The sequence below is a fragment of the Pelophylax lessonae genome, assembly GCF_965119305.1.
Source record: "Pelophylax lessonae genome assembly, chromosome: 6".
Taxonomy (NCBI): Eukaryota; Metazoa; Chordata; class Amphibia; order Anura; family Ranidae; genus Pelophylax; species Pelophylax lessonae.
Window position 1 is genome coordinate 234,217,768 of NC_138773.1, and position 14,187 is coordinate 234,231,954.

At 43.0% G+C, this 14,187-nt stretch overlaps 1 protein-coding gene across 4 annotated transcripts in view; it reads left to right on the forward strand.

The window, feature by feature from the left end:
• NCKAP1 (NCK associated protein 1) overlaps positions 1-14,187 on the forward strand; it is a 248,857-nt gene that overhangs the window by 44,572 nt on the left and 190,098 nt on the right. For 2 of the 4 annotated variants that reach the window (XM_082260288.1, XM_082260289.1), the window contains exons 2-3: positions 3,998-4,015; positions 7,585-7,695. In XM_082260288.1, coding sequence (XP_082116414.1) covers positions 3,998-4,015; positions 7,585-7,695 — 129 coding nt within the window. The remainder of the gene's footprint in view (positions 1-3,997; positions 4,016-7,584; positions 7,696-14,187) is intronic. The other 2 variants (XM_082260290.1, XM_082260291.1) reach the window with 1 other exon arrangement.

Sequence of the window (14,187 nt, forward strand, 5' to 3'; positions counted from 1 at the left end):
TGGATGCAGCTTTGATCCCATGCTTCATTTGTCGCCTGCTGTCAATAAGACCAACAACTGAGCGACCAAAGACTGCTGATCACTCGTTCTCAGTCTTTAGTTGCTGCTCACTGTTCTGCCCTTTCAGCGCTCACTGGAGAGGTGGGGCTGTGGAGGGGTGGGAGAGGCTGGCTAAGGCTCTCAGTGGCATGCTGAGAGGCTAAGCCAGCTGATAGTCAGGCATCTGGATGGATCCCAACATTGTCGGGATTCCTGCAGAGCCTGGACCGGCTCTGTGACATCAACAGACTTTAGCCTGCTATTGTCTAAACCTAGGTCACAAGAGTGCAGAACTAAGTGCATTCCTGTGACCCACAGGGAAAGTAAAGTCAAAATATTTTTTTTCCTACTTTTCCTTTTAGTGAAGTTCCCCTTTAGCAATTTGGTTAGATTATTCGAAGTTCATGGACAGGTAGATTTTTTGCGCATTTCACATGTGTTTGACCTCCTCCTAAGCTACTTTGCGTTCCTATTGACTTGTAATGGGTGAAGAGCTTTTCTGGAGTGGACAAAACCCATCAATACAGGTCCTAAGGGGGATGGCGCTTCCGGCTGCACACAATAAGAAAAAATCAAACGGAAGGCTTCTCTAAGACCCCATTCACACCGCCACGACCAGAAAGTCGCCTCATAAGGGGCGACTTGTTAGCGCGACTTTCAGCGTGACTTCAGCGCGACTTTGCGCAAATTCAGTGTGACTTGTATGATAGACGACTTTGTATTTGGCCAATCAGAATATGATGGTTCTGGGTCATGCTCAATCACACAAAAAAAAGTTCTTAAAAATTGTTGTTTTTGAGATAGAGCCAATTATTGAAAAAAAAAAAAAGAGATTTCTTTGGACTTAATGACTGGTGGGGGGGTGGGGGGGGGGTCTAAAAAGTGTACCTGTGAAGTTTCAGCTCTGTAGCATGTCCAGAACCAGAAAAAAAGATAATTTTTCTTAGAATTTTTAGTAGCGCAGGGATGAGGCTCCGCTCCACCTGGGCGTTTTTGTTGCAGGCGTTTATCGGGCATTTTTTGGGCGTCTTTGGAGGCAGGCATGACATCTGAACTTCTGTGTAGGGTTATACACACACACACACACACACACACACACACACACACACACACACACACACACACACACACACACACACACACACACACACACATATATATGTATATACACACATATAGGTGTAATGGGAGCGGAACCACATCCATGCACTAAGGAAATTATTTGCAGGGATGTGGCTCTGCTCCTATTACACCTGTGTGTGTGTGTGTGTGTGTGTGTGTATATATACATATATGTGTAACAACTTCAAAGTAGTCCCTGCACTACTTTGGACCAACTTAAATGCGTTTTGAGATCCATAGACTTAGGCATTGCTTCAAGTCGAGTCAAAATTGAGGCAAAATCGTGTGACTTTTAGGCGGCACAAGTGTGAAAGGGGCCGAAAAGGAATAAACTGTGCTTTTTAAATATAAAATGGGTAGATAAAAGCTTCAGTTAAAATAAGTTAAAGGAGCTGTAAAGTCAGAATCAGAAGATTTTTTTTATCTTAATGCATGCTAAAATCTTCTGTGTGCAGCAGCCCCCCTAACACTTACCTGAGGTCCCTCTCTGTCCAGCCATTTCCACGAGTGTCTCGGCCATCCCATATTCTCTTTCCTGATTGGCTGAGCCACAGTAGCGGAATGATTGGCTGCTGCTGTCAATCAAAGTTAGCTAGCCAATCAGGAGAGATGGGGGACGGGTCGGGGGTCCGTGTCTGAATAGATGCAGGGAGCTGCAGCTTGGCTCGGGTGCCCCGTAGTAAGCGTCTTGCTGTGGGGGCACTCGACAGGAGGGAGGAGCCAGGAGCACAGAAAAGGGACCTGAGAAAAGGAGGATCTGGGCTGCTCTGTGCAAATCCACTGCACAGAGGAGGTAAGTATAACGAACATGTTTTATTTTTCTAGGAAAAAAGGGGACTTTACAATTACTTTTACTGTGCTTAAATTACCCAACTTGATGTAAATATTCATGTGTACTTTAAACATTTGTTTAGCGTGGAATTATTTGTGCTCATGGAGGTTGCCATACTTTGGTTTTGCTTCCTGCTGTGCAGTGCTACATAGATCCTTGAACCTAAGGCCCGTTTCACACGGGCTTTCCGGTCAGGTCTGCCCTGTCAGTTTTTCAGGTCTGATCGAATGCTCCATTCCCCTCTATGGGGCAGTGGATGTCAGCGGTGACATGTCCGCTGACACCCGCTGCTATCTGATCTGATCCTGTCCATGAAATCTAGACGGATGGTAACCCTATTTTCCTTCAGTCTGTCTGATTGGATGAAAAGGGACAGGCGGTTTGTTTTCATCCTATCTCTCTATGGAGGATAGCGGGGCTCTGACCTGTCATCCGCCTGCTCAGTGGGGATAAGCGGATCGATTTTCCCTCCCCCGCTGAGCAAAACTGAGTCCGCCAGGCGGAGTGCCCGTGTGATAGGACTGGAAACAGATGATTAGGGGAAGGTGTTCTGCTCACAAGGGAGAATTAGGACAGGACATATAACACTGCTTGTTGCTTGGAAAGGCAGCATTGTCGGGCCACTACATGGACTTGGGAGCTCCCTGGGTTTCTGGCAGCATTCTTGGAGACAAATAATGGGAACATGTGCTTATATTGTAGATACGGACTGTTTTTTATTTTGCCCAGCATACACTTGCAGAGGGGTTGAGTCAAATGAACAGCAGACTTCATGCACCACTTGTTTTTTTTTTTTTCTGCCATTGCTTTTCTATATTTATCAGTTTCTAGCTTTCTCTAGTGGCTAATGTAAAAAAATCTCTGTACTATATTTACAAAAGTATGAACAGTTGAGAATTAAAACATTAGTAATGTAGGCAAATCCACAATAAATGTCTAAATTATAATTGTAGTTTTAAAAAAAAAAAAAAAAATCTTGTTGATGTAGCCTGATATTTATGTACATGAGGGCAGCCATGTTCTCTTATTGTGTATGCAGTCTCTGCTTATCTCACTACATATCTCCTGGTCACAGTTGGTCTGATTGGAAATAAGAGTCTTTAATGGCGCTGAACACCCACAGTGCTTCTGGTAGACAAAGATTATTTGATTTTGCAAGTAAAATTATTATTATTATGGATTTCTATAGCGCCAGCAATTTACGCAGCGCTTTACAATATTCGAGGGAGACAGTACATATATGGCACTTTTCCACTGCAAGTACCGGCTCGGCTCTACTCAGCCCTGCTTGGCCCGGTTTGCTTTTCCACTGCTGGTACCGCATGGTATAGTGTCGGAACGGTTCGGTACGGTACGGTATAGGTTTGCTTTTCCACTAAAGTAGTACTAAAGTTAAGTGGGTGGGATAACAACGGGATGGGTGTGATTCTCTGACCAATCAGTGGCTAGTAGTGACTGCATGCAAAGGATTGTGGGATATGGTACCAGTTTGGTACCTGTTGGAACCACAATCGAGTAGGTACTGTTTTTTCAGAGCCGTACCGTTCGGTTCCATGCAGTGGAAAAGCAAACCTATACCGAACCGTACCAAACCGTTCCGACCCTATACCATGCGGTACCGCCGTGGAAAAGCACAAAAGCGTGCCGAACCGGTACGGTTCCATGCAGTGGAAAAGCGCCAATAGAATACAATAAAATACAAGAGAATTTAGAGGGCCCTGCTCAGAAGAGCTTACAATCTAATGGGGATGTATCTCTTTATTTTTTATTCACTCAGAATATTGCAATGTACAATGTTGATAGAAAGTGTGACTTTTAATGTTGGCTCCAGTTGAACCCATGATTTCCTTCTATATGTTTTCCTTGCATGCACGGACTTTACATACTAAAGATTAGAGTGCCTTTAAGAACAAATGTCTTCTTGTTGTGCAAATTGTTGTGTTTTAGTAAGCTGCATAATGTCTCTATGTAATTCTCTTTCTCTCTATTTAAATGCTTTCCCAGCAAGGACAAGTTTGGAAGGTTTGCATTGCTTTTCACCTTCCCTTTGCCCACTTTAAATCTGGATTCATAAACCATGACTTCTCTCTGTAATCTACAGCACAACCATATAACCCACTGATCAGGATTGATTAGCAATAACCGGCCTCCCTAATGACTGTGTATGTTGCCCCCAAGCATGCAGGCTCCTTTGTGCATGTATGACTGCTTTTTATTGTATGTTTTTTTTCTCTTTTTGGATTTTATTTTACTTTACAATATTGTGTTTTGGTCTTTTGCTTTTCTAGCCATTTAAAATTGTTATTGGACTCGTTACATTTTGGCTGCAGAGCACGGCACAGATAAAAGCCATATGAGTGTCTTTATTATGGCCTGTGCTGACAATGCTTATTGCAGGCATAGAGTTGCTTTAAATGTCTCCCTCCATCGCACTTCTTGTCCACACATTTTATTTTCATTCTCCCCATTTGATAATAAAGTTTTTATATGAAGTCTCTTTCTGCTGCTTATTGGTGTTAACAAATGAGTGCATATGATACGTTTATGTATTGTGCTTCTTGGTTAGTGAGATATTCCAGCTTAGAATTATTAAAGGGGTTGTTCACTTTTTTAAACAAACTAATTCTAACTCCACCCCCCTTTTTCAGCTAGACCCCAGTATCAGTGTTAATTAACACTGGTTGCACTGATACTGGTTGCACTAATGCAGCACAAAGGGGTTAATTAACTGCCACTGGTCGGTCACTAATGCATCAGTGACCGGCAGTGACAATACATTAACCCCCTCATGCTGCATAATACAAATACCATCGGTAATTAAATTAACCTCTTGCCAACCCGTCACAGTACATATACTGTGACAGGGTGGCAGCGACAGCTGTACGTCACTGCCTGTTTTTGGTGTATGCCCCTCTTCTATCCATTTTCAAATTATTTGGGGGAAAAAGTCAGTTTCGGTTTTCGGCCAAGGGCATCCTGCATTTTCGGGTTCGGCCCAGAATTATCATTTCGGTGCATCCCTAATTTGAATTTTGATGACCCATTAAACCAGTGGTCCCCAAACCTGGTCCTCAGGGCCCACTAACAGGCCAGGTTTGCAAGATAACTGAAATCCATCCCAGGTGATATATTTTGCTGCTCAGTGATTGCAGTACTCTAGTCTGCATCTCCCCAAGGTAATACTTAAAATCTGGCCTGTTAGTGTGCCCTGAGGACTGGGGTTGAGGACCACTGCATTAGAGCATTAAGGCTTCATTTAAACCTGCAGTGGGGGGCAGCAAAAATGCATGGTTGAGCTATGTTTTTGACAAAAGCTGCGATAGGAGACTGGTGTTTACACGCCACAATCGCAATGCTTCACTTCGCGTCCATGGCAAAGTCTCCCTGACATGTGGCGACACACTTGGGCAAACAGGGAGGCTCCGCAAACGCAATGTGCAATGCACGCAGTTGTGGAGTGTTTGTTGGAAAAAATAGGCTGTGAAGAGGTGACATGTTGCTTCCCGACCTCTTGTCAGTGTCTGAAGCACCATCCAAGCAGCATTTATTATTAACTCCTGTTCTAAAGACCTAATTCTTGCCCATGCTTTATGGTCTATGTAACTTATGTTGCCCCTTTTTATTTTGTACCAAATTGGATGGTGGAGAGAGTAGGCAATGCCCATTTCTTTTAAATATTTTCGTATATTTAAATGCAGTTTGGGCCAGTATTAGGGCCTTTCAACTAAAAAAATTGAGACCACCACTGAACATTTTGGAGTTCTGCTCTTGCCAGTGTCATATATATATATATATATATATATATATATATATATATATATATATATATATATATATATATATATATATATATATATATATATATATATATATATATATATATATACACACACACACACTGTATTTTCTGGCGTATAAGACTACTTTTGAACCTCAAAACAATCCCTCAAAAATGGGGGGTCGTCTTATACGCCGAGTATAATATCTCCAAGGTAACCTAAGTATAAGTATTACTGGTAGATGTAATCTCTCAAGGCGCTGAATGTGCGGGAATTCTGTACCGGTATACCGTATGTACCGTAGTTTCGGCTACATACAGTGTACCGCTCTGAGCCTATCACGGAGAGTGATGTATTCTATTATTGAATGCAAAGCCTGCTTGGATTGGTGGAGTAACATCAGCCCGCCTCTCTGACTCTGCCAATCCGAGCAGGCTTTGCATTCAATAATAGAATACATCGCTCACTGTGATTGGCTCAGTGCGGTATACTGTATGTAGCCGGTATACCGGTACAGGATTCATATACATATACATACGGTATACCGGTACAGGATTCCCACACAGCCAGTGTCTTGAGATTACATCTACTGGTAATACTTATACTTAGGGTACCTTGGAGATATTATGAGAAATCTGATGTTTTTCAATGGTGTTGCCTTGCTTTGGAAGGGGGGTAGTCTTATACGGTAAGTATAGCCCAAAACCTATGTTTTAACTTGAAAATTAGGGGGGTCGCCTTATACGCCCAGTCGTCTTATACGCCAGAAAATATGGTGTGTGTGTGTATATATGTATATATATGTGTGTGTATATGTATATATGTATGTATATATATATATATATATATATATATATATATATATATATATATATATATATATATATATATATATATATATATATATATATATATATTATAATATATATATATATATATAATGTATAAAAAAATTTTTTTTACCTCTTGTTAAAGGCTTTGTTACCTGTTTGCCAGTACACCAGATCTTGGAGGTAATTTTCGAACAGCTGAGTATACCTGGCATTGATAGGCTGGTGGGATGACCTACAGAATGAGAGCTAGAGGAGGAAATGAGCCAGATGATCAGATGACAAGTTTTACTTTCTTAGAGATCCTTCTCTCCCTGCCAGCCCTTCAGAACCCTGGTGCTAGTCCCTTTACTATGATGCAACCTGATGCCCTAGCCCTGAAGTGGTTGGTATATAGATAAAAATATTAAGTACAGTTTTAGTGGGGTTCCCTGGATAAGTTTTGGCCCAAAGGTGGACAAGAAGCATTTGAAACACCGCTTATTATCAACTAGGGAGTTTTCATTCTGAAAATGCGTGGACATATCCCACTTCTTTTTTGTTCTTGTTCTCTGTTTTCGTGTGTTCTGTAGATAAAAACGAGTGGTTTTTATTACAGTCCTTAGAACACATAACTTAAATCAGGGCATCAAAACCAAAGCTAAATATTTTCTTTCTTTCCGAATGCTCCTTTTTTACCATTTTTATTTTTTTTTCCCTGCAGACAGCTCTACCTCAACTTTGTGTTGTATGAATATTTTATTTTATCTAGGTTTTAACACCGCACTTTCCACACTGCTTCAAACATCTCCATACCTTTTTTTTTATTCTACGTAGGAGAACTTCTATCTTCCTTCTGCTTCATTCTTGGTTCCAGCTCTGAAAACCCCTGCACTGCCTGTTTTTTTATTTTCTCATTTCACTTTGGAATAGTCTTTTCAGTCAGCCGGTGACTGTGCTTTTGGAAAAAGAAACTCACATTTTTTCTGTTCATTTTTGATAGGCATGTGGGGACCCTAAAGCCAAACCTTCTTACCTGATCGATAAAAACTTGGAATCTGCTGTTAAGTTTATTGTCCGGAAATTTCCAGCAGTTGAAACCCGCAACAACAATGTAGGTAAACGTATTATTTGGAAGAGAAAAATATTGTGTACTTATACTGTGTACTGAGAGATGACCAGACCTATATAAGTTGGCTTTTGATTTCCTTTTCATGGTAGTGATATACAGGTGCATCTCATAAAATTAAGATATCATCAAAAAGTAAATTTATTTCAGTAATTCAATTAAAAAAGTGAAACTCATATATTTTATATAGATGCGTTCCACACACAGTGATATATTTCAAGCATTTGTTTCTTTTAAAGCGGAGTTCCACCCTGGATTTTTTTTTTTTTTTAAATACCCCCGGGACAGTCAGGGCTAGTGCATTCCACAATGGCTAGCCTCTCATCTGTCCCGGGTTGCACTTACCTGTTAGGACAAATACTTACCTTGAAAACATCTTGTCCAGCGCTGCCATCTCAGATGTGGGCAGCTTGAAGCCAGCGAGATCCCCTTCGGCGTCTTCTTCCGCCTTCTTCGGTCCCACGATGCCCTGCGCCGGCCCCGCCGTCACTTCCCGTGCGCGCACATCATCCCTCCACAGCTTCTGGGCATGCCCAGAAGCTGTTTAGAAGGGGATGACGCGCGCGACCCGGAACTGACGTCGGGGCCGGTGCAGGCGCAATGATTCCTGGGAGCGATGACGTTCAGCTCCCAGGAATCATTGCAGAGCCAGGAAGTGACGACGGGCCGCGGCCGAGGAAGGAGGAAGAAGGAAGTAAGGTAAGTATATTTTCTTCGCTACGAGGTAAGTAAAAAAAAAAAAATATGCGATTATCCATTTCTTTTTCAGGTGACCCAGAGCGAGAAGATGGAGGTAAGTATTAAATTAGGGTGGAACTCCACTTTAATTCTGATGATTATAGCTTACAGCTAGTGAAAACCCAAAATTCAGGATCACAGGAAATTAGAATGCATAAAATCCTCACAAAAAGTCATGATTTGGGGAGCCATGTCATCTGCTGGTATTGGTCCACTGTGTTTTATAAATCCCAAAGTCGGCACCGCCATCTACCAGGAAATTCTAGAGCACTTCATGCTTCCTTCTGCTGACCAGCTTTATGGAGATTTTCCAGCAGGACTTGGCACCTGCCCACACTATCAAAAGTAGCAATACCTGGTTTAATGATCATGGTATCACTGTTTTTGATTAGCCAGCAAACTCGCCTGACCCAAACCCCATTGAGAATCGGTGGAGTATTGTCAAGAGGAAGAGGAGTGACACCAGACCCAACAATGCATATGAGCTGAAAGCTGCTATCAAAGTATCCCGGGCTTCCATAACTCCTCAGCAGTGCCACAAGCTGATTTCCCTCCATACCACGCCGCATTGATGCTGACCAAGTATTGAGTGCAATACTATACTATACATGGACGGACTTTTCGGTATGCCAACATTTCTGTATTCAAAATCCTTCTTTTATTTATTTATTTTTTATTATTGGTCTTATGTAATCTAATTTTCTTAGATGGGGCTCTTTCACACGGAGCGGACCGCATTGCGATCCACTCCGGCATTTTTTTTTGACTTGTGTCATCCGCTCAGTATGTCCGCATATCATCCCATCCGTTTGCGGATGATATACGGACATAATGTATGTCTATGGGCATTGCGGATGTCAGCGGATGACACCGCTGACATCCGATTTTGCATCAGTTCCGTTTTTTGAACGGAACAAAAATAGGGTTCTGTTCCGTTCCAAAAAACGGAACAGAAGTGAAAGGATGAAAATCGGATGTCAGCGGATGGTCATCCGCCGACATCCGCAATGCCATTGACATTCATTATGTCCGTATATCACCCGCAAAAAAATAGGATGATTTGCGGACATGCGGAACGCCCGCGTGAAAGGGCCCATACTGAATTTTGGGTTTTCACTAGCTGTAAGCCAAATTAAAAGAAAGAAATGCTTGAAATGTATCACTCTGTGCGTATCTATATAAAATAAGAGTTTCACTTTTTGAATTGAATTACTGAAATAAATTAACTTTATGATGATATTTTAATTTTATGAGATGCACCTGTACAACTGAATTTCTTTCAATTTTGAAAATGTATACGTTCATATTAGGCTAGTTTACTACGTCCAACATACAGGAGCATAATCCATGATTAATCCCATAGAGCATAGTCCCATAGAACATGTAATAAGGTGCCATGATATATTTATCCTTCAATGGGAGAGCTTCAACCCACACACACAGGGTGCTGTTTTGAGACCCTAAAATTGATGGAATAGATGCTGACTTGTTGGTGTTTGCATAGACCTGAACCTTTGTGAAAATACTAGCTCCTATAGCTGCTAGTGATGATCACCGGCTTCCCCTGCTAGCCCTACTGCCAGAAGAAGACAACTGCTGATTCCCCAGTCAACACTGCCTATGTTGATGGGGGAATCGTGCAAATTTCTTTCCTGCAAACCGTTGTTGCTGGAAAGAAATTTGCATTGTGTATGATCTGTCTTGGAGCTTTGGAAAGAGGTAAGTAAACACTACAACACTACAGATATACCGTATGTGCTTTGCTCCTATTCTAAGTCTAAATGTTCAGATTCTTGCAGAAGCCCAATTGTGACCCATTGTTATGTTTTCACTGTGTGTCATCTTTAACAAGCATGCAAGGTGAAGGTAATGGAGGACTTCTGGTTTAAACCATCCAGAGGCAAATGATATGAAGTTCAGTCTTTGGGAACATGCCATCAAGTTAAGGAATCATTCCTTAGATAACCTGACATGCTCACACAAGCCTTGTGTAGCTGTTGAGGAGGAGGGGTGACCACCAGCACTGATCAATGTCCTGCTACATGTTCAGGGAAGTTAACAATAATGGATAGAGAACTCCATAGGAGGATTCCTCATGGTATGTTTACTCTTCTGTAGTCAGTGCAGTTTTTCTTTCGCAATGTTTTCTAGAGTGAATACATTGTCTTCTGTGTAGGCTGCATAGTGCAGTAGCACGCCTTTATTACCAGCAATAATTCAAAGGTGATTCACTGCCTGGAGATTAAGGGAAGTGAATTTGTCTGGTTTAACGTGTTCTGCCATTTGTATGTGTCTGCAGTTGAGTGTGGAGTAGGTAAAAGTGAGCGGCTATTGACATTCATTGCAGTGCTGCAACAGTTTATGAAACAGCTGTTCACATTATGGATCAGGCTGGGTGTGTTCTATGAAGTTCAGTCTCACAGCTGATAAGCTAAGCAAATATTTGGGATGTGCATTGCATATGACTGAACAGGGCCCAGAGCTTTGTGCACTGCATTCCTGCAGATGTGACGACACACAGCTGACCTTTGTGTTTTCTTTTATCAGAAGCATATTTTATATTTCTGCATATTCCGCATTAGTCATTGAATCCTGCCAAATCTGTACCCTTTCAGGAACTGAGTAATTTTAGGAGTTAGCAGGTAGTAGGCAACAAACAAAGTTTTTATGCCTCATCAGATTTTTATGGGATCAGTTCACTAACATTTACCGCGATAACAGTCACGTCACTCAGTTGCACAAATTATCGCATGCGGTAAAAAAAAGTTAAATTCACTAAAAAAAAAAAATTAAGCAGTTATTTACAGCAAAATGAAAAATGTGCTGGTAAAGATCGCCAAACAAACATGCAATGGATTCCAGGCCCTTCGGAATTTTAAAGAAAACTCCATGCCAAAATGTACAAAAAAAATGCATGGGGTCACCCCCAGAATCCATACCAGACCCTTATCCGAGCGTGCAGGTCAGGAAAGGGAGGGGACAAGCGAGCTGCAACCCCCTTCCCCTGAACCATGCCAGCCCACATGTCCTCAACATGGGGGGGGGGCTCTCTGCCCCCCACAACCCCAAGCACCTTTCCTCATGTTGATGGGGACAAGGGCGTCTTCCCCACAACACTCTGTGGTGGTTGTGGGGGTCTGCAGGTGGGGGGGGGGGGCTTATGAGACTTTGGAAGCCCTCTTTATAAGGAGTGCCCTCAGATTCTGCCCCCCCCCCCATGTGAATGAGTATGGGGTACATTGTACCCCTACTCATTCACCAAAAAGGTGTCAAGAAGAAATCACACACACGCTTTTTGACAGTTCCTTTATTTAACTGCTTCAACACATGGGGACAAGGTGCTTTGGGGTAGGGGGGCTGAGCCCTCCTGGCCGAAAGCACCCCCCTATGTTGAGCGCATGTGGCCTGGTATGGCTTTGGGGGGTGGGCTCGGCTCGTTTGCTCGTCCCCTCCTTCTCTGTTTCCTGACCTACGGGGCTGCATGCTGGGATAAGGGTCTGACATTGATTTTGGGGGTGAGCCTAGGTCCCCCCCCCCTTCATAATTTTTAATTACCGGCACTTATCTTGATATTCAACTTTCAGTGGAAAACCTGCTGACAGCGGATGACTCATCTGTTAAAGAGGCAGTGGCTGGCTTCCCAGCCTGCTCCTTAGCAACCACCTCAATGCAATAAATTACCACATGCAAGTATGCGGTAATTACTGCATTAGCAAAACTTTACTGCAGTATTTACCGCACAATTCTTAGTGAATTGAACATTTGCACAATTGTTTCCGCATGCATTATTTTACCACATTTTGTTCAGCGTTATTGAAAGCATTTGTTACCCCAACACTTCATGTTCCTGATATGTGCCTGCTGTAACATGTACTTGTATAAGAATGTATCCTGTTCTCTTTGTATTGCTTCCTTAATGTGAAATCCCTGCTGCTCCTGCCAGTGCCTCTGCTTTCCTATTAAAAACTGACCACACTAAGCAGAACACAGCGTGGTCAGTTCTCTAGCTATGCTGGGAACTCACTGTACTCTTCTCCACTGCAGTCATTCCCTGGGAAGCTCCGTGTACTGCTGCTTCTCCCTTCCTCTTATGCAGCTGAAAACGGGGGAATGTAATAACTTTTTCTTTAAAAAAAAAAAAAAAAAAAGGGGGAAAAATGTTTTGCCTTTCATTTCTATTTTAAACTGAATGGGTTGTTTTTACATGGTGATCGCTTACAGCCCCTTTCACTCTTAGTGAATTAACCCCTATGTTTCATATGACATAGAAGAACTGCATGTATATATCGAAGACCTGAAGAATTGTACTATTGTAAGATAATAAACGTCTTTAAAGTCTTTGACAGACAAAGTCATTAAAGTACGCCCGTGCTAGACTAAGTTTAGGGCCCCTCTTGCAGCCACTTGAAAAGTAGAAGTAGTGGTCACTCTATTGATTGCTAGATTATATGCAAGCCATGTCCATTAAGTGGCAGAAGTCCCAGAAGCCATCTGATTCACTTCTAGCAAAAATCGCACCAAGTGTTTGTGGAATAAATGTCCACTCCTTTTTAAAGTGCACTCGTGAGGATAAAAATTTGGGAGCAGTTTATTCTGGCTTGGCTGTCAGTCCAGTGCTTGGGGCTGTCTTCTTAATCCTGGCTTCACTACCTGCTCAGTCACTGACCTGAAACAAGTATGTAGATTGTGGCTACAGACTGTGCAGGTTGTATGTCAGTGGCTCGGTTGAAAATAAAGCAAGCACAGCCGGAGCATTTTAACAGGCACAGTCAGAAATGAGACGCCAACTTTTTTTGTACCCCATGTTGACATGCGAGTGTACCAAGAAAATAATTGGTTTTGAAGCTTCCTATAGCTACCAATCTGTATTTTTACTTTGATCAGTTTAGCGGGCAGACTAATGAATTCTGAGATCTGAATGGCTTTCGCTGCTCACCAGTGCTTCTGATTAAGTTTGATTTCTCTTTCTTCCGTTGACAGACACAGCTCCTAGTATTCATAACCATTGGGTTATACTGCCCCCTTCAGGAGTAGGACACTAGGCAGAAAATAATTCTGGCTACACCCATGGGCAGTCCGAGGGGGTATACTCCCTCTCTCTGCTGTAGCCACTTTTTTTCTGCCTAGTCAGGAGTAAGGACCTAGTTCCTTGCTGGGATCTTTGGTCCTGGCAACATTTTTTTCTTTTTAAATAGAATTTTTTTTTCTAGTGTTTTTTTGCTGCGAGATCTACAACCAACTGCCGGAATGTGCAACGAGCTGGATAATCTGGATCCAGTGGTCAGCCCATTCTAGCCAGCTTCGCGCTAGGTTGGCTGCGACATAGCCTCACTGGACGGGGGCCTGCCTGCGAGTTAAACGCCTCACGAGGTCACATCTGACCGGATCTCGGCCCGATTCGCAGCATTCTTCCTGCCGATAGCCCCCCAATGGAGAGGGTTCTGTCTTGAGCAGTGCCTTCTGGTTCCTCGTATGGTGAGTAGCTGTCCCCCCCTCTCCCCCCTGGAGAGTTTTGGTGTGGACGTGGGCCTCTCCTTGGGACGGTCAGACCCCTGGGTTTCCCTCCTTCCCGCAGGCACCCCCTCCTTGCTGAGTCCCTCACTTGCCCCCACCTTCCACATACGCTGGGGCTGTTTGGGTGGGCTGGCCACTGTTCCTGGGGTGGGGAAGGGGCGCTTACTAGCGATAGGGGGCTGAGGGGTTCGCCCCTGGCGACCGAACAGTTGACTGTGCGGAGGG